The 21,808-nt window shown below is 39.6% G+C and overlaps 1 protein-coding gene across 3 annotated transcripts in view; it reads left to right on the top strand.

The window, feature by feature from the left end:
* Positions 1-1,686: 1,686 nt before the first annotated feature.
* Positions 1,687-21,808, top strand: part of GSN (gelsolin) — a 39,916-nt gene continuing 19,794 nt past the window's right edge. Inside the window, exons 1-2 of one of the 3 annotated variants that reach the window (XM_063432821.1) lie at positions 1,708-1,795; positions 16,382-16,558. In XM_063432821.1, the coding sequence (XP_063288891.1) occupies positions 16,517-16,558 (42 nt within the window). In that variant the 5' untranslated portion in view covers positions 1,708-1,795; positions 16,382-16,516. Of the gene's footprint in view, positions 1,796-13,331; positions 13,383-16,381; positions 16,559-21,808 lie in introns of those variants that run through there. The other 2 variants (XM_063432822.1, XM_063432823.1) reach the window with 2 other exon arrangements.

Below are 21,808 nucleotides of genomic sequence, written 5' to 3'. Positions count from 1 at the left end.
AGAATTTTTTAAGTTCAGGGACAACTTTGGGATGCCAGCCATGCTCCCTGACTGTATAGCTACCTGGATTGGTATTAATAAATCGGGTAGCATATAAATTAGTCTGGGAAACAATCTCCTACCAGATGGTATCGCCTAAAAATAGCTCCATATATTGCAATGGGGGAAGTCATGCTCATTGACATTAATGCCTGCGTTGGCACTAAAAGGGGGGATGTTGGGCTCAGCTAACTGTGGAGGTACCCACTCCTCCTCCGCATTTGGCGTAGCAGGGGAAGCACAGCTTCTTTTTGCAGTCGGCTCACACACAGATGACGTGTCACTAGACGTGTCAGAAAACTGACCTGGGTCAAAAGCGTACGCAGTGTCAGAGGCGTCAGAGTCTGACACCAAGAAGGCATATGCCCCCTCCAAACTGTACAAGCGCTGCATGTTTCACCAACACACTACCTGTCACAAAACTAGCAAATTACTAACACACAATTTATTTGTAAGTTTATATTTATTTATTTATTATTTATTTTAATCGACTAAAACAGACTAAAACGTCATTTAGCGGCAATCCCCAAACTAACTCCCCCAAAAAGAATCTAATGGAGATTTGGGGGAAGGAAACTGACTGACTCAAATTTGCCGCTTATAAAAAAACAAACTAAAACACAGCTTTTTCACACAAAAAAAAAAAAACCTTAAGGGCAAAAAAAAGAAAAAAAAAAAAAAATACAGACAGTACAAATGCACTGCTGTAACAGGAGTTGGCAGGGAAGAGGTTAAAAATTATTTTTATTTAACTTTTTCACAGGTTCTGGCACTTTGGCAACACCTGAAGAAACTGGCTACAAACTATCACGCACTGATCTCCTTCTCTCTCCCTCACAAAACGCTACAGAGGAGAGAGGGGCAGAGATCACTGTCAAAGTGAGTGTTTGTATCACCCATTTTGACAGCAGCCAATTGTGAGCGACCGCGTGTCGCTCACACGGCATAATTAGATGTTACTATCTGCCTGGCATGCCTGGCAGATAGTAACAGCGGGATTTCGGCGGAAGCGGGTGCTCGTTTTCCGTGATGATGGTTCAGGACCGTCACCGGGTATCAAGAGATGTTACCGATGATGGTCCTGAACCGTCATCAGTCCTTAAGGGGTTAATATATATGTAACCCATAAACTTACACATACAGATTTCATTTTTAGTAAGACTGTCACAGAACCTCTTGGGATGTTAAGGTTTAATTCAGTTAAGAGGCACCAAAGTAAGGCAAAAGTGGGCATGTGCCAGTTGCACCCCACTTTGCATTCCCTTTCATTTAATTGTGGCTTTGACCCCCCCCCCCCCCCAGAAATTGTCAGTGGAAATCCCTGGTGGTGACTCATTCTTTTTTTTTGCCAATTGCAGTTGGTTATGCCACATCTGTTTATTCTTGTCCAACCCAGGCTACTAGCAGCCCGATAATTAATACCAGAAAAGTATTTTACCCACTCTCTAAGACCATGTGAAACCACACCCATAATTTCTCAACTCTGCGCTGCGGAATATGTTGGCGCTATATAAATAATTATAGTTCCAACTCCAGACTTCCTTTGGAACTAAAATGTAGCAAAACGACAGCTGCCACTCCCCAGAGTGCAGTACCCCTGTGCCACCAGCAGAGGCGCACTGTAGTAAACTGGTGAATCAGTGGGTGGTGGCTCTAATTTTATTGCTTTGAGCACAGTGAGCTGAAGCCTCAGTACTGTCTCTGCTTTGCTACATCTGCAGGATCCCAGTCTCTCTGCACAGAGGTAGATCATCAGGTAGGTGCCCTTTGCTAAACCCTCCATTGTTTCTCCATGGTGTATTTGCATCCCTCACCCACCTTCATGGACAGGAGGAGGGTGAATCTCTGCTTTTTTTTTTTTATAATTGCACAGCCAGTCACAGCCACACTGTAACATGGGGCATGGATTATGTGAGATAAGGAGAGGAATAATCTGGATACATTGCATCCTGCACAGTTATTGCATGCACTAATCTTTAAAGGGACAGTGCATGCAGAATAAGCAGTCTTTGTGGTCCCTGAGAGGAGGGGAGGAGGGGCACAGGGTCCAGAATCCTTTATAATAAACAGAATTAGATGAACCTTTCTTGTGAAATTAAAAGTGTAAAGAAGCATTGCCTTTTTTTATAATCACTACATTTAATCCATATATAGGCATGAATTCATATCCTGCTGCTACTGCTGATGTGATACCAGTTGCCACTGTTGCATGGTTACTTTAAAACTCTGCATGTGAAGTCTGTGTGTGTGTGGCATGTGCCAGGAAGAGGGTGGGCACTGGCCTCTAATCTCATGGACCCCAATGCTCCATCACACTCACTGGGCAGATAGGGGGAGGTGGCAACCTCTGCTTCAAACTCTAAATAGCCACAGTCACTTTGTAACTAAGCTGCTGCAACACCTCTTCTTTGAGGTAGCAGCTGGATTGAAACCAAAACCACAGCACATTATACAATGGAATGACACCCAGCAGTCAGATTCACCAAGAGGGTCTGCAGTAGCTTTCGCTTGCTAAAAAAATAAATAAAACCAGTGTGGTATTGGGATAACATAATTTTTTTTTTAATTAATTCTGTTTGTATTTACTGTCATTATTTATTATATGCATGGGAGGAGTTATAAATCCTGAGTTTATTTAATCCTGTAAGTGGCAGGTAGGCGAGCAACACATAGCTCGGCAGATAATTATAAAATGATTAAATAGCAAAAACTAACCGGGGTATTTAACTGAAATAGTGAATAGCTAGGAATTCATTGGGAGCTAAAATAGCCAACTTGGTAAAATTCTTCCAGACAGTTATGTTTCTTTTTTATCTATTTTGACCCTAAAAATCCAGGTCCTTGGTGAATTCGTTTATAACCGTGTACTGTAAATGGGCTCCTTCTGGCTATAAACATTGTTAGATTTTTTTTTTGTTTGTTTATAAAGCGGCGACATGTTATGTAACTCTGATAAATCATGCATGGGGTTTAAATACAGCAGAACTATAGATATTTTGTCGACTACGAATAAAAGTCGCCAGTGTTGTGAACTGCCACTCACAAAATGCTCAGCCAGCACTTAGGATACGTCTGTCTATGATTGACATTCTCAGCCAGCCAGCTGGAATGCCAACGCCAACGATTAACCGGCCCTGGTATAAAGTATTCAAGCTCAGTGGTTACTCTGAATAGGTCTAATTCTAATCAGACCTCCTGAGGCACTGCTTTGCGCAAGGTTTGAAGTCTCGGGATTTGGGCAGAGCCCCAGGTGATTTCAGAATGTGACTGAGAAACCACACCTTGACTCGCTGTCATTACAGGAACAGTGCTGTCTGACAGCTTCTAGGCCGCTTGAGAGGGGTTCATCTTTTTGCATTGGAATCTAATTTTTAAATAAAATATAACTAAAATATAATCATTTTAAAAAGAAAAATGTGCATGCTTATTTATTTTACATCATTCTTACATAATACAAACTATAACACAACGTGGATGGGCAAAATATATAATCCATAGGGGCAACAATCCATATTTAACAATGTAACAATGCTACAATAAAAAAATACTTAAATTAAATTATTATTTTTTTTTTAAACTATATTAAACTACCAAAGTTCCCCAGCATCGTATTGCTTCCATTGTTCCATGTATTGATTCCATATCGGTAATGCGTTATAAAGCTGTTATCTTAACCCCTTAAGGACCAAACTTCTGGAGTAAAAGGGAATCATGACATGTCATACATGTCATGTGTCCTTAAGGGGTTAAAAAATATGCAAACTAATTTAAAAAACAAAGCAAAAACCACAGTCCATTTATTGTAACTAGAGTTGCTGCATTTGCACTGACAAGTTACAACAGCAGATATCACCACCTCAAACCAGGAAGAGGATTCACCAATCAGAATCCTGCCATTCTGGTTAATGCGGTCTCTTTAACAGCAGATGGTTTATGGGATCTGTTGTTATTATTTATAAACCGCCAACAAATACCGCAGTGTTGTACAATATATAGCTGCAGTTACTTTGAGCACATTGGATGAGTGGCAATGCTGGGTAAGCTGACTGTGGCCACACCGTGGCGGTTATCAGTAAATTGAAGGGCCTGCTAGTAGTTTTGTGTAATGGACTATATACCGCGTTTTCCTGAACCGCAAACCACGCATGTACACTGGCTGTACACACAATATGGACAGATTTGGATGGCCTCCTTCGACGTCAGAGAGAGAAGTTGAAAGTTTAGAGTTGTACGATATTTGCAAACCTCCAAATTCATAAGCAAGGGGCACCCAGACTTGTGTGACCTGCTCCTGCTCATAGTTTTCGAGTGTGTGAATGCGGCTGCACTCATATTTTGTGGCTGATACTCTGTTCCTGGAGCCTCTGCTGGCTTCCTTCTCTCCCACGGTTACAAGCATCGTGGTCTAAACCGATTGACCAAGGCCAGCGAGCCGTAGATGATCAACCTTTTGGGGAACCTTGTTATAGGCCATTGTGCACAGGGAACCAGTAAAATGGAACCTCCTTGCACCATAACTTATGTAATAATCGATTGCATGCTCAAATATATAGAATGAGAGGACAAAAACCTCCTTAAATGAACGCACACAATGAAGTTGAAAAGAATTGTTCAGTGATTTGGTTGTGCTTTTTGCAAAGTGATTTATTGGACAGAAACCCGGAATATGACATTCTTTTTGTGCAAGTTTTACGTTAAAATGGTAATTTCTCCTTAGGTCCAATATGTCTCAGCTGAGACTTACAGGTTTTACAACAGAAAATATGCACAACGTGGAAGTAGGTATAGTGTACTAGCTCAAAAACACCTGTAAAGTGGTATCCCCTACACCACTTAAAACATAGAATTATACATACATAAAACAAGTGGAGCTTTTAGATTTCAGCAGGCGTTCTGTAAAAGTAAAATACATACAGAAAATAGTGCAATATGTCTATAACACAGTATATAGAAAAGGGTTAAAATATTTGTCAAACTCACAAGCCTGGAGTCATACCCTCATATGACTCTGGTGGTATAAGCCTCTGGACCATTTGGGGGTTGTCCAGACCCTTCTTTGGCAGCGTGCTGGATGTTGAGTAATTCCTTTGGTGTCTTTCTGACTGGTTTCCAAAATAGGAGTAAGTACCCAGTGTGTCAGGATTTAAAAAACGATTTATTCCAAAGAAATATAAAAACAAGATATATATATAATAAAAAATACTTATCCCAGGTAATACTGGGTAGACTCAATAGTCTCAAGTTCAAGTAGATAGTCCAAAACGCGTTTCGCCTTCTCATAAGGCTTCCTCAGTTGGCTGTTCTGTGTTCCGTCTGTTCCAGTGGCTTTTTAAATGCCTTGTTTGCCGGTTTCACAAATGTTGTCGTTTACTTCCGGTTTCGGCACTTCCGGTTTCGGCACTTCCGGTTTCGGCCCTTCCGGTTTCGGCACTTCCGGTTTGCGTCCTTTTGGAACGCAACGTGCGTTCCAACATCAGTTTCGTCGTTGGACTTCCGTGTGTGGGCAATTCGACAAGCTTTATTGACATAAGGAAGTGTCCATGTGCGAGAAATACTTCATATAGGAATAATTTAAGTAGAGAAGTTCGTATATTCAGAAAATTGGTACAGTATGGACTCATATATATAATATAATATTCATACTAATAAAAAATTAATTTAAAAGGTGGTTCTTTGCATTTTTGATAAGTGGACAAGCTGGGTCTACTAAAAAAAAAGGGATACACATATAAAGGAGGTAAAAGCATAATAAATACTAAAATGCATATTAATTCATAAAGTGACATAGTTCAAAATCTTTGTTTAGCCCATATGGTATCATGGTATTAAAATTGAAGATAAATTTCATTTCCTCCTTCCCTATCTTTCTAATATAGTCTCCTCCTCTCCAATCTTTTGATACTTGCTTTATTGCACTAAAGAACATTCCTTCAGGGTTTTTTTGGTGTATGATTCTGAAGTGATTGGAGACGCTATGTGACTCCAATCCATTTTTAATATTTCTTGTGTGTTCAGCCACCCTAATCTTAAGGCTTCGAATTGTACGGCCTATGTAGAGGAGGTTGCAGGGACATTTTAAAACGTAAATCACCCCCTTAGAGTGGCACGTGAGGTGATCTTTTATGGTAAATTTCCTATTAATAAAGGGTTCTAGGTCTGTTATGTGTCTTTTTTTATTTTTAGTGTTCTTGCACGCTAGGCATTGCCCGCATCCATAGAATCCTTTATTCATTGTGAAAAAGTTTTTCTTTATTTTTGTTTCTCTATTGCAACTTTGTACTAAGGTATTTTTTAGATTCTTGGCTCCCCTGAAAATTATTTTTGGTTTATCGGGCAGGATATTCTTGAGGACTGGATCGTCTCGTAAGATATGCCAGTGCTTATTTATAATTTTATTAATTTTCTTGTTGTTACCATTAAAATTGCATATAAAAGGAATGTTATTACTACTCCATTTAGGGTCTTTCTTTTTGTTTTTGTATACCAGAAGTTCCTTCCTCGGTATTTTTAGGACATTTTCTAGGGCTGCCTGTAGTGAAGAATCCTCATAGCCTTTTTGTAAAAATTGAATTTTGATCTTATTGGCTTGTCTTAAATAATCTTGGTCACTCGAACAGTTCCTTCTAATTCTTAGGAACTGTCCTCTGGGTGCATTGGTTAACCAAGGAGTGTGGTGACAACTTTCCTTGCGAATGTAGCCGTTCGCATCTACTTCTTTAAAGTGATTTTTGGTTGCAATCTTCATGTCTGTTATATGAATATCTAGATCTAAATAATTGATGTGTTGAGTGTTGATCTGTGCCGTCAGAACTAAGTTCCATTCGTTAGTGTTTAAATAGGAAATGAAGGAGTTGAGGTCCATAGCATTTCCTGTCCAGATAAAAAATATGTCGTCTATATAACGGCGATAGTTCACCAAGTTCGATCCCCATGGGTGTCCTTGATATACGTGCTGTTCTTCCCAATACGCCATGAACAGGTTCGCATAGCTGGGGGCGAACTTGGTGCCCATCGCCGTCCCCCTAACCTGTAGGTAAAAAACTTCATTGAACCAAAAAAAATTGTTGGTTAAAATAAGGTGTATACCTTCTAAAATGAATAAAACTTGTTCTCTTTTAAAATTGTGTTTTTCTAAAAAATATTGCACGGCTTCCAATCCCTTTTCGTGAGGTATTATGCTGTATAACGAAGTCACATCACATGTGACTAAAAAATTCCCTTCCTTCCAAGGTGTCTCCTCTAAAATTCGTAAAATATGGATAGTGTCTTTTAAATAAGCGGGATTTTGGATGACCAGAGGTTGCAATAGATGGTCTAAATATTCAGAGATTTTAGCAGAGATGGAGTCTATTCCAGATATAATGGGCCTCCCTGGAGGATTGTCTCTATTCTTGTGTATTTTGGGGAGGTGGTAATATACAGGGATTTTGGGGTAAGGGGTGGATAAATAGTCTGCTTCTTGTTCGGTCAATATTTCCTTTTCTAAACCTTTCTTGATGAACTCATCAAATTTCTTTTTAATGTCCTCACTAGGGTTCTTGTCCAATATTTTATATGTCTCTGGGTCTGACAATATTCTTTCTGCTTCTTGCAGATACTTACTCTTTGTAGTGACAACTACCCCTCCTCCTTTGTCCGCTGGTTTAATAACAATTTCTTTGTTGTGTTGTAATTGTTCTACTGCTTTTCTTTCTTTGATAGACAAATTCTGGGAATATTTATTCAATGGTTTTATTTTCTTAATTTCTTTCATTACCATTATTTCAAACGTTTTTATTTCATCCGAAATGAGGTATTTAGGAAAGAATTCTGATTTTGTTTTGAGGTTAGTGTGTATGTACTCTGATATTGCCTCCTCATCTGATTTATTCTCTTTGTCAAAGAAGAATTTTTTTAGGCAGAGATGCCTGATGAATTTGTTGATGTCTATATAGAAATCAAACTTATTGAGGTCTGCCCCTACTGCAGACCTCAATAAGTTTGATTTCTATATAGACATCAACAAATTCATCAGGCATCTCTGCCTAAAAAAATTCTTCTTTGACAAAGAGAATAAATCAGATGAGGAGGCAATATCAGAGTACATACACACTAACCTCAAAACAAAATCAGAATTCTTTCCTAAATACCTCATTTCGGATGAAATAAAAACGTTTGAAATAATGGTAATGAAAGAAATTAAGAAAATAAAACCATTGAATAAATATTCCCAGAATTTGTCTATCAAAGAAAGAAAAGCAGTAGAACAATTACAACACAACAAAGAAATTGTTATTAAACCAGCGGACAAAGGAGGAGGGGTAGTTGTCACTACAAAGAGTAAGTATCTGCAAGAAGCAGAAAGAATATTGTCAGACCCAGAGACATATAAAATATTGGACAAGAACCCTAGTGAGGACATTAAAAAGAAATTTGATGAGTTCATCAAGAAAGGTTTAGAAAAGGAAATATTGACCGAACAAGAAGCAGACTATTTATCCACCCCTTACCCCAAAATCCCTGTATATTACCACCTCCCCAAAATACACAAGAATAGAGACAATCCTCCAGGGAGGCCCATTATATCTGGAATAGACTCCATCTCTGCTAAAATCTCTGAATATTTAGACCATCTATTGCAACCTCTGGTCATCCAAAATCCCGCTTATTTAAAAGACACTATCCATATTTTACGAATTTTAGAGGAGACACCTTGGAAGGAAGGGAATTTTTTAGTCACATGTGATGTGACTTCGTTATACAGCATAATACCTCACGAAAAGGGATTGGAAGCCGTGCAATATTTTTTAGAAAAACACAATTTTAAAAGAGAACAAGTTTTATTCATTTTAGAAGGTATACACCTTATTTTAACCAACAATTTTTTTTGGTTCAATGAAGTTTTTTACCTACAGGTTAGGGGGACGGCGATGGGCACCAAGTTCGCCCCCAGCTATGCGAACCTGTTCATGGCGTATTGGGAAGAACAGCACGTATATCAAGGACACCCATGGGGATCGAACTTGGTGAACTATCGCCGTTATATAGACGACATATTTTTTATCTGGACAGGAAATGCTATGGACCTCAACTCCTTCATTTCCTATTTAAACACTAACGAATGGAACTTAGTTCTGACGGCACAGATCAACACTCAACACATCAATTATTTAGATCTAGATATTCATATAACAGACATGAAGATTGCAACCAAAAATCACTTTAAAGAAGTAGATGCGAACGGCTACATTCGCAAGGAAAGTTGTCACCACACTCCTTGGTTAACCAATGCACCCAGAGGACAGTTCCTAAGAATTAGAAGGAACTGTTCGAGTGACCAAGATTATTTAAGACAAGCCAATAAGATCAAAATTCAATTTTTACAAAAAGGCTATGAGGATTCTTCACTACAGGCAGCCCTAGAAAATGTCCTAAAAATACCGAGGAAGGAACTTCTGGTATACAAAAACAAAAAGAAAGACCCTAAATGGAGTAGTAATAACATTCCTTTTATATGCAATTTTAATGGTAACAACAAGAAAATTAATAAAATTATAAATAAGCACTGGCATATCTTACGAGACGATCCAGTCCTCAAGAATATCCTGCCCGATAAACCAAAAATAATTTTCAGGGGAGCCAAGAATCTAAAAAATACCTTAGTACAAAGTTGCAATAGAGAAACAAAAATAAAGAAAAACTTTTTCACAATGAATAAAGGATTCTATGGATGCGGGCAATGCCTAGCGTGCAAGAACACTAAAAATAAAAAAAGACACATAACAGACCTAGAACCCTTTATTAATAGGAAATTTACCATAAAAGATCACCTCACGTGCCACTCTAAGGGGGTGATTTACGTTTTAAAATGTCCCTGCAACCTCCTCTACATAGGCCGTACAATTCGAAGCCTTAAGATTAGGGTGGCTGAACACACAAGAAATATTAAAAATGGATTGGAGTCACATAGCGTCTCCAATCACTTCAGAATCATACACCAAAAAAACCCTGAAGGAATGTTCTTTAGTGCAATAAAGCAAGTATCAAAAGATTGGAGAGGAGGAGACTATATTAGAAAGATAGGGAAGGAGGAAATGAAATTTATCTTCAATTTTAATACCATGATACCATATGGGCTAAACAAAGATTTTGAACTATGTCACTTTATGAATTAATATGCATTTTAGTATTTATTATGCTTTTACCTCCTTTATATGTGTATCCCTTTTTTTTTAGTAGACCCAGCTTGTCCACTTATCAAAAATGCAAAGAACCACCTTTTAAATTAATTTTTTATTAGTATGAATATTATATTATATATATGAGTCCATACTGTACCAATTTTCTGAATATACGAACTTCTCTACTTAAATTATTCCTATATGAAGTATTTCTCGCACATGGACACTTCCTTATGTCAATAAAGCTTGTCGAATTGCCCACACACGGAAGTCCAACGACGAAACTGATGTTGGAACGCACGTTGCGTTCCAAAAGGACGCAAACCGGAAGTGCCGAAACCGGAAGGGCCGAAACCGGAAGTGCCGAAACCGGAAGTGCCGAAACCGGAAGTAAACGACAACATTTGTGAAACCGGCAAACAAGGCATTTAAAAAGCCACTGGAACAGACGGAACACAGAACAGCCAACTGAGGAAGCCTTATGAGAAGGCGAAACGCGTTTTGGACTATCTACTTGAACTTGAGACTATTGAGTCTACCCAGTATTACCTGGGATAAGTATTTTTTATTATATATATATCTTGTTTTTATATTTCTTTGGAATAAATCGTTTTTTAAATCCTGACACACTGGGTACTTACTCCTATTTTGGAAACCAGTCAGAAAGACACCAAAGGAATTACTCAACATCCAGCACGCTGCCAAAGAAGGGTCTGGACAACCCCCAAATGGTCCAGAGGCTTATACCACCAGAGTCATATGAGGGTATGACTCCAGGCTTGTGAGTTTGACAAATATTTTAACCCTTTTCTATATACTGTGTTATAGACATATTGCACTATTTTCTGTATGTATTTTACTTTTACAGAACGCCTGCTGAAATCTAAAAGCTCCACTTGTTTTATGTATGTATGAGACTTACAGGTTTGTTTAAAAAAATTAGATTTATCAGATATTTAAAGAGAATTTCAAATTTAAGGCCAAGGTAGCCAAGCTTGAAAAATGTTCACGTAAACGGCTTCCGGTCTGGCTACTTTGAAATGAATTTCGAACTCCAGATAATTCTCTATTTACTGAATAACCCTGTAGGTTGCATTAAACTGTTAACCCTTTAATAAGCCATTCATGGAGACGGCTTTGTGAAGCAGAGCAGTGATTGATAGCTGTGCCGTCCATGTTTACCGATTCAATACATATAGATATTGTTATTTAGTTTAGGTTATTATTTTTGAAGCTGCAGGGAAGGGTGGTGTCCCCTGGGATTCTTCGTCCAGTCTCCCACCCATGTGTTATTAGGATACGAGGCTGCATTAAGACCAGCTGTTAACGTCAGGCCTTCGGTTGCGGGCCAAGTAGTGCTGCCAACATATTTCAAGGGGTATATTTATCATTGTCGCTGTGCATCTGATGGGAAGCTTAGATAAACATACTTTTTGTGCTGATGTGAACCCGGCCCTTCTTTATTTATTTGCTTTGCATGGAACTGGAACTAAATGATTATTGCTTTTCTTGTGAAATGTCAAATATTAAACAGTGATGTTGCGAAAATTTATCATTTTTGCCCCCCAAAAAATGGGGCAGGTTTATAGAAGTAGTGCTTTCGCTGTGAAATTAACGGAACCAAACAGAAGATACCATTGTTTTAAAAAGAGACTGTTTAACTTTTAGAACTTTGCTACAGTGTTTGTTTTATACAGTAATATAAATCTTCTTCAAACTCTGGCGCAATGTCAGTCCCAGAATTCCATGACAGGATGATTCACAAAAAATTAGAATGATCAGGAATTCAAAGTGATTTCATATTTAAGGCCACAGTAGCTGAACGGGAAGCACTGCTTTTCTGCTAATTTGGCCTTACATTTGAAATTCACTTTGAATTGTTGATAATTCTCACTTATAGGGACACTATAGGCACCCAGACCACTTCAGCTCATTGAAGTGCTGTGGGTACAGTGTCCCTATTGCACTTAGTGCTGCAATGTAAAACATTGAGGTTTTAGAGAAACTGCAGTGCATACATAGCAGCACTGCCCCTAGACAGCCACTGGAGGCACTTCCTGGATGTTAAAGAATACACAGCTTTGTATTCATGGCACTATAGTATCCCTTTAAGTGAATAAGTTATTAAGTGTCCTTACCCCACTCACAATAGCTAAAGTGACCATACTGCCTTTAAATGACAAATTCTTATAGAAAATACATGCAGCATGGCATTATTGTAGCCTTGCAGTGTGCATTTCCATATGGCGAATACTTCATTAGACTCTGTATCCATAATTACAGTAACTTAATAAAACCGACACTTAAAGGAACACTTCAGGCATCAGAAACACTGCAGTACGCTGTTGTGGTTATGGTGCCAGGACTCTGCATGTAAGCTCATTGAGCAGGGCCCTCCACCCCCACTGTTCCTGTACGTCCAGTTGTCTGGTTACAATTACATGTATGTTAGTCCACCCATTGTACAGCGATACGTAATCTGATGGCGCTATGTAAATAATAAAATAATAATAATAATTACCCAGGCGCTTCCCATGGAAGTAGTAAAAAAAAATTCTAACCAGAGGTCCGGTGTCTGCCGCAATTTGACTCCTTACAGCCGAAAACTCTCCTTATGGAGCTTAGCCTGACAGTGTAGGATTTAGCTCATTGGCCGAGAGCAATTAAGCTGAAACTCTCAGCCAATGAGCCAGTAAAGATCCAGGCAGCGGTGCCCCCAGCGGACCCCAAATAAGAAGTCAAACCATTAGAAACTGTTTGACTACTTACATTTGGAGAGGGCTCCAGGACACTCCTAGCAACATAACCACTACAGCAGGCAGTATTTATTGTAGTGCCTGTAGTGTTTCTATAAAGAATTGGTGATGGCTGATATACCGCTACAGTAATGTATACACATATACTTAGAGTGGATCATTTTTCATGCATTGCCCAACAGCATTGTAAAGGGATGTTTGTCTAAGAAGATGTGGTGAATCTGACAGTCCTAAATTAGAACAGTCTCCTTTTAGTCCCAGGAAGGGGTGTTACCCCATCAATCTAACACTAATCGGGTTTGTATGAGCGTAATTGGTGATGCCTGCACCTTCCCCTTAAAATGCATCACATGCGGTGCATGTTTGATATAGCTTGATTCATTGTGTTACTAACACCCACGCTGCCTGTGCTGTCTGCTGATCATCTGTAAGTGCTTTCTGTGTAATGTGCAAGTCCAATCCTTCAGTAACACAAAACTTTCTGTATTGTATCACTGGCACAATTGCTGTTATTCTAAAACCACAAAGAGGCAGACATTGCAATTCTAAGCATTTCTGGTGCTATAAATAATATCCTACCAGCATTTAAAGGAAACTGTGCTATTTAGAAACTAGTTTAGTATAACATATATATCTTTGTAATTTTTTATTTTAATTTTTGTCTAATGACCCCCCTATCTCTCCTGATGCATGCTTGTGTTAAATATGTATATCTCCTGTGTGGTGAAGGATGATGTCCTAACATTTATTATCTTATTTAATACTGACCACTTTTATTGCTATAAATTATATAAACTCAGAAAAATGTTATCTTTTTAAATATGCACTGCTTGTGTTTATATATCCACTTGTTCGCTGTAATTGGGATATTTACTTGCCAAGATCCAAGTGAATAGTAACTTTTTAGACTTTTTTTTTTTTTTTTTTTTTTTCCAGTTTGACTGTTCTGACAAATGTAAAATTGCTTATTGAATAGCCCTTTTGAAAAGCTATTATTAAAACCTATACTGATATCTTGCTTGTTTAATCTGCAGCCTCTGGGCCAATCCTATTTCCTGACTCATTGACTACTGTTAAAAGCATCAATCATGCTTTGGCTCCATTTTTTTTATTTTTAGTGAGCGAGTGCTAAACACAAGCCACTTGTAGAGTAAAACAAATCAGATATTCAGAATTCTGACTGCTCCTGTTCTCCAAGTGTAGCATTAATGGTCTAAAACTAAATATGATAATAAATGTTTTGCTTGTCTCCTGATGAGTCAATAAATGTGTAGGCAGCCACATCTAACTGTTGGTAGGTTTTATGGGTGGTTTTTTTTTTTTTTTTTTTATTTCCAAAAATATATTTTCTGATGCGTGATTTCAATCTTTCATATACTTCCCAAATAGCATTCATGTAAATGCAGTTTTGTAATTTATTACAACTGTAACTCTTAAAAAGGGGTTTGGCTAGTAACTTTATTTATTTAACTTGACTTTAATTTTTTTTTTTTAAACTTTCCTGTCCCATAGTAAATGATAAAAAAAATAAAAAAAAATAAAAAATAAATCTTGGTATGAATGATATTGATCTGTAAAATAAAAGCTTAGTTACCCTTAAAGGGCTACTCCAAGCATTATGACCTCTTCAGTGATTTGTAGTGGTCATGGTGCCTGGAGTCTGTATGTGCAGCTTCTTGGCTACAAAATGCTGCACATACAGAGTTTAACCCTTTTACTGTCGGACATGTACCTCTGAGTAGGTGTGTGTGTCATTAGCCAACCTGGAACTAGAGTCCCGGGCTTGCTAATGTCAATTCTGTGCAACTTTTTATTACACAGAATGTCAGTCATTGACATCATAACTACTACAGTGGACTTCAGTGGTTAAGATGCATAAAGTAACCCCTTAAACCTCCATTGTGTTTAATGTAGCTTTGTCACCTGATACAGACTTAAAATGTAATGTCCTATGTTACTAGGACACTAGTAAGGGCCTAGAGGAACCATGGCAGGGCTTAATGTCTGCTACTCTTTGGCCCATTCACACTCCAGTGGCTAGTGGAAACTGGCAGGTGACTTGCCACCAGTTTCCATAAAAGCAGCTCCTATGATCATATTACTTGAGAAGTCATTAAAGGACCACTATAGTGCCAGGAAAACATACCGGTACTTGTTTTCCTGGCACTATAGTGCCCTGAGGGTGCCCCCTCCCGCAGGGCTCTAGGGGGAGGAAGGGGTTAAACTTACTGCTTTCTCCAGCGCTGGGCTGGGAGCTCTCCTCCTCGGCTGAATGTGCATGCGAGGCAAGAGCCGCGAGCATTCAGCCAGTCTCATAGGAAAGCATGTGATTTTCAGTGAGAAGCACGCAAGCGTCTCTAGCGGCTGTCAATGAGACAGCCACTAGAGGCTGGATTAAAAAGGGTTAATCCTAGTTGGACCAGGCATCCAGACCACTTCATTAAGCTGAAGTGGTCTGGGTGCCTATAGTGGTCCTTTAATAAATTGGACTACATTTTTAGTGGAGGTGATCATTAGACTGGGCATCCAAAACTAATCGTTGCACACCCAGAGAAACCCAGAATTAAGTGTTCTTGCATGGCAAGACCACTTACTATTATCTCGCATATATTCTTATTATTGCCAAATTTACCACCCTAACTCCTCCCACAGTTTACATTACATATACCGAAACATGTGGATTGTTCCCGATCGGTGTGCTATTACTTTGTGGAACGTTTTGCCGAATGGTTCATGAAATATTGTCATTTTTGTGGCGAAATTGGTCCCATAGGAATGAATGGCGAAATGTTCAAAGCTAGAGTGGGAGCTGGCAAAAGCTGAAAAATCAGGACATGATTTCTAAACTGCCACCACTCCATTTTCAAGCCCACGGTCCACCTGCACAAATCATATATCAAAACGTTCATTAAGCTGAAGTGGTCTGGGTTCCTATAGTGGTCCTTTAATACACCCGATAAGAATAAAGGGCTTTAATATCTGGAATTGTGTTTATTTTTATTTTTTTTAACAAAAGTAGAGACCATGTCAATTTAACTATGAAAGCTTTAAAAGTTATCTTGCTGGGTAACAGGGAGATTATAGAAAGAGAAATCATGTCCTGCAGAATAAGGGGACTTGTAAACTAAGCAGATGGTTCTTTACTTCCATACGTGGCTGCCTATACATTTATACTGCGAAATCCTCAAATTATAGGTTTCTATTGTGAAATTTAGTTTTTTTTTTTTTTTTTTTTAAACTAGTGAATGGTTTTGATCACATTAACCTGCTGCACTGTAACATTCACAGTTTAAACTAGAATCCAATTGATCCACCCTAATTTCTGTCGAAATCTGTGAAGATCATAACCACATTAACCTCTGACTGGCATTGCATAGTTTGTAATTCTGTAGATACTACTGCCTTGTGTTTTGCTGCATGCATTAGTGGGATCACGCCCAGGGCTTGGTGTGCACTTGGATGTCTCCAAGATAAAGTGACAGAAGATCACGTTTTTCACCTCGCACAGACGTGCACGTCCAAGAACTATTCCTCGCCATCGGGCATGCGTAACTGCTAAAAATGGGGAACAAGAAATCTACAACAGCTTGCTGTGTACCAATGGTGTGTGAATCCTTCTTTTAATTGCTTCACTGATGGGTTAAGGTTTACATAATGGGACAGTAATGCCTAAATATAAGTTCAATAATCGCCAAATTATTATAAAGAATTGAAATCCAAAGAGCAAATTGTAGGGTTAAATAGCCAAGATGTTACCATAGCGAATTTTACGCCTATACTTTGCTATTCCAATTTCATTCAGATATAACTTTGTATCTGGTGCATATGCCTGTATATCTTGTAGCACACAGATCAAGGCACGCCTTCCAGTCCAGGATTTAGGGATAACCCAGTTGTGGGTAAGGGTTTTTTATTTTAATTCTTTGTTTGGGGGGGGGGGGGGGGGGGGGGTGTGAGGAGAAGGAGGGGGGAGAAAGCATTTTAGACACCACTGGGTAATCCCTAAATCCTGGACTGGTTTGGCAAACACTGGCATAAAGTCTCTCAATCTGTTCTCTTAGCATCCTGTTAAACAATTTCTCTATAAAAGAATATATTCTGGCATTACTGACTGTCCTGTGCTTAGCACAGATCCCTGCCAGCCCCATGTAAACGCTGTTCGAATGCTTCTTCCTTATGGGTTTATTAATTTTTATTTCTTTTTAATAAAATGTGTTCCTGCATGATCACTTTGAGGCATTGGAAGAATACTGGGGGAGACTTGATCCCGATTAGAAACGCTTGCTATTCTGATGCAAGGTGCAGAATATCTCCACATTTAGTCATCTGCACCCATATAGCACCTTTCTTGCTTTGTGCTTTTTAGCATTTCAAAAAGACACTTAACAAAGTTTTGTTGCCATAACAAATCACTCTACAAATTTGTGTGGGGGGAAAGTGATTCATTAAAGTATGTTTTGGCAACATGTGGCTACAGGAGGATGTAAGTATTGTGCGAAGCTACCGGAAGCATTTTTTTATTTATTTTTTTTATTTTTTTTTTCTAAAGATACCATTCATCTTTAAATGGTTTCCAGTGACCATTAGGGAACTGTATCAGGCTCCTTCTACCTCACTTTAATGTATGCGGTTCATGTGATCTGTGCTATTTCAAACCGTGTTTTCCTTTGCTATATGTAAATTTTGTTTTCTTTCCATGATTTGTGACATAGGACAAAGTCACTCCCAACTAGAAGAGAGACGAGGGTCCATAATGCCTTGCTTTGTCATGTTAAACCAATTCTAGAATCCTCTGTTTGGTTTCGGCCTCACGTGATGGTGAGGTGACTGCTCTGTGTGCAGTGATATTTTAAGTCTGAAGTTGAAGACTCGATCTGTAGCAAGGGATCAGAATTCCCTCCAAGGCAAATATGACTTTGGGGTTGACAGAAGAACATGTGATTGGCAATGTTCACCATGTCTGCTAATTTCTCAGGTCGTCCATTGTGGTCTCCTTGTGAGGAGTTGCCACCAGCTGCAAAAAGCTGAGCTTGCGGTCCAGATGTAGTGTGTGTATACTCTCTGGGTAAAGGATAGTTCCATGCATCCATCAAGTTCAGCCTTCCTCACATTTGTTTTTTGCTGTTGATACAAAAGAAGGCAAAAACCCCAGTTTGAAGCACTTCCAATTTTGCAACAAGCTAGGAAAAAATTCCTTCTTGACCCCAGAGTGGCCGTCAGATTTATCCTTGGATCAAGCAGTTATTGCCCTACATAATCTCATTCTGTCTGCAGTTGGCATGTTCACATTGCACAGTCCTCCCATTTAGAAGAGGGTGTACCTCAGTTGCCAGGTGTCTCAGCTGAGAAATTGAATCTCTCAATACAGAATTATTTTTTATTTTTTTGTTTACGTCTTGCGCAGTGCTGGAGTGTTGGCAGGCTTCTCCAAACTCAAGCCTTCCAGATGTTGCTGAACTACAACTCTCAGCCCATTCATTTCATAGAATCATGGGAGTTGTAGTTCAACATCTTGAGGGCTGGGAAGCCTGCTTTAAAGTGTCGTGTTTTTGTGTTTTTTTTTTTTTTTCCTCTTCCTTTAAAAAAAATTGTTTAACATGATCTATTCTCCAGGTACAATGTGGTTTTGCTATTTTTAAACCTCTCAATGCATTGGGGCTAGTAACTCTTCCCTGTTCTTAATGGTTACTATTCTGGTCAGATGTGACGTCCTCTCGATCTTTCTCTAGTTAAAGGAGAAATCCTCTTTAAAACCTAGTACTACAGGGAAAAGCCCTATAGTGACAGATCCATGGTCCAAAAATAAACTAACCAGTAGGTCCTGTATGACGGGTGTCTTCATCAAATCAGACCACTTCTGCTGCTCGGGGGGGGGGCTCTGTTTCATGGGGTGCATGTCTCTGCTAGAATTCCCTTGGACGTTAACCTTGTCCATATTGCACATGTGGAGTGTGCGAAAAAACTCAAGGGCTACTCCAACCAAAAACTGCGCTGGTCTTTTTTCAAATAAAGGGAATATAGGGACATAAAGGGAATCACCACTGTAAAGGAAACTCTATTTAAAAGAACAAAAACTACCACAACAAGAAGACAGTCTTGGCAAATGTTTAAAAATATCAGGAAGTATTAATTTACTGAGAGGGTAGTGGATGCAAGGAATAGCCTTCCAGCTGAAGTGGTAGAGGTTAACACAGGGAGTGAGTTTAAAGGACCACTCTAGGCACCCAGAAGACTTCAGCTTAATGAAGTGGTCTGGGTGCCAGGTACCTCTAGGATTAACCCCTTTTTTTTTTTTTTTATAAACATAGCAGTTTCAGAGAAACTGCTATGTTTATAATGAGGGTTAATCCAGCCTCCAAATCCTCTAGTGGCTGTCTCACTGACAGCCGCTAGAGGCGCTTGCGTGCTTCGCACTGTGAAAATCACAGTGAGAGCACGCAAGCGTCCATAGGAAAGCATTATGAATGCTTTCCTATGCGACCGGCTGAATGCGAGCATGCGCATTCAGCCGATGACGTCGCGATCAAGATGGAGAGGAGGAGGAAAGCTCCCCGCCCGGCGCTGGAAAAAGAGGTAAGTTTAACCCCTTCCTCTCTCCAGAGCCTGGCAGGAGGGGGTCCCTGAGGGTGGGGGCACCCTCAGGGTACTCTAGTGCCAGGAAAATGAGTATGTTTTCCTGGCACTAGAGTGGTCCTTTAAGCATGCGTGGGATAGGCATAAGGCTATCCTAACTATAAGATAAGGCCAGGGACTAATGAAAGTATTTAGAAAATTGGGCAGACTAGATGGGCCAAATGGTTCTTATCTGCCGTCACATTCTATGTTTCTATGGTCTGCCCCATCCAAAGTAAAATACAATAAAACTTGCCTATATTACAGCGCAAAGGAAATGTTCTCCTTGTGGTTGGACGCTTATCACCAGCATGTGATGGCAGGTGACCAATTAACACAGCATTCACATTGGTCACCTGGAACACTTTGTCCCGGGGATGAATTATGATACACTGGTAATGCTGCCAGAGGAGGGGTTACAGTTCTGGCCGCAGAGGGGTTAAACTCTTTGCAGAGTTTCGTAGTGACGCTGCCCATACAACCAGTGAAGTGGTCATGGTGCTTGGCAGAACCTTTTAATTCTGCAAGGGTTTTAGTACTTTCCCCAGTGTAAGGGGCTTCTCACAGCATTTAGGAAGTCTATGCTGCTACAGTAACCAGTTCACTGTGAATGTTTTTGAATTGTTGGCAGCGTGCAAAGTATTTTGATATGTGGCATATGGTTACTATAAATTGAGGCTAAACATGAAAACCTTTTGTGGTTTTGTTAGCAAGCTATGCTGGGGAAAGTGAGTCATCGCTGGAACAAGTGTGGCTTTTCTTAAAATATATATAATTTTTTTTTCTTTGTCAATTTGTTAGACTTGGAGATGCTAAAACTGTTCTAACAATATATCATGTTGAAGAAAGTGTGTATGGAACTTTATTTTTATATATTTATTTTTGGGGGTGGTGGGGGGAAATGAGTGCGGACTAAGGACAAGCAGTGATGTTTCTGCCTGTTCTTGGTGTTATCTTTTATTTGGCTTTCACATGGCCCTTTATCCCCTGCAGGAAACCTCTTGTGGGGAAAAATCCTTACCAGGTAGGCATTTACCTGCATTTGGTGCTTTGAAAGGTGGGTTCCCAACACCATTCTCACACTTGTGCCAGCATTGAGGCGTGTAGCAATGCCATTGACCAGTGACGGACATCCCGGTTTCTGATCTCCTCCCCCCCCCCCACCCTCCTGCCAGGCATGGGTAGTAAATCTGGATCAGGGTTATTCAATAAACAGAGCACTGTCTGCAATTCGCCAGGGAGCTGTGAGTGTAAGACCCAGTAGCTGAGCTGGAGATATAACTGACCTGGAGAATATTTAATGGCTAATTTCCAGGGCGCAGTTAATGGATAACCATGGATGTGTATAAAACAAATCTTCTTTCAGGTAGTGTTAAATATAAATGGCAAATTTTAGGCCAAAGTAGTATCTTGAAAAATTCTCAATCTGCTCTAGTGCCTTAGCCTGAAGCTTGCCATTTTAGATATAATTCCTCTAGAACAGGGTGTAACGTTTGCATCTTTACTGCAAGGAAATAAAACGCAAAAGGTGTGTAGCGGAGAGCTGATTTCTCGCAGCTATTCTCCACTTTAGATCCAAGGAAGGCTCAGGAACAAGTCATTAGTAAATCCACAGCAGAGTTTCCAGCAGGTAAAAAGGTACAGCGAAATCCCCACAGCACTCCCAATAACTGGACGACACACAGTTTCAGGAGTAGAACTGACAATCGTTTATTCCAAGGTTTCTTATAAAGCCTGCTCCCATGCAAGGGAGGGGACTACAGTAATTATGACAGTAACCAATACCATTCTTGTTACCTCCCACACATCTCCTCCCCTCAGAGTGAGTCATAATCCCCTTAGGTTGTGCAGTACTTTACCCCAAACTTGGATGTACCCCTAAACCATCACATATCCTTAATATCAGGGTACCGCTAGGTAGCCCTGATCTGGGTGAATATAATATCCAAAATTCACCCAGATCGGACCAGGGGTTCGGTAGTTACAGGCAGGTGAAGTTTGACCGACCGCACACGAGTTGGTATCCGAAAAGGGTTCCATGAGAATGGGCCCTGCGGTCGGTCTCCGTTCGGCAGTTAAAACAGACATTTATAATTGCCATCCACATTTACATTCACCTAGATAGTGATTCCCTCATTCGGTACTTTATTACTACCGAATGGGGATTCGTTATGTTTCTCCGTTCGGCAGTTACGGAGCTCTGGAGGTCTCAGCGGTGTTTGGTTGTTTGAGTGTCCGATT

The sequence above is a fragment of the Pelobates fuscus genome, chromosome 9 (assembly GCF_036172605.1).
Source record: "Pelobates fuscus isolate aPelFus1 chromosome 9, aPelFus1.pri, whole genome shotgun sequence".
Lineage (NCBI taxonomy): Eukaryota > Metazoa > Chordata > Amphibia > Anura > Pelobatidae > Pelobates > Pelobates fuscus.
Note: the sequence above shows the minus strand (reverse complement) of the source record. Positions and strands in the feature narration are given on the sequence as shown.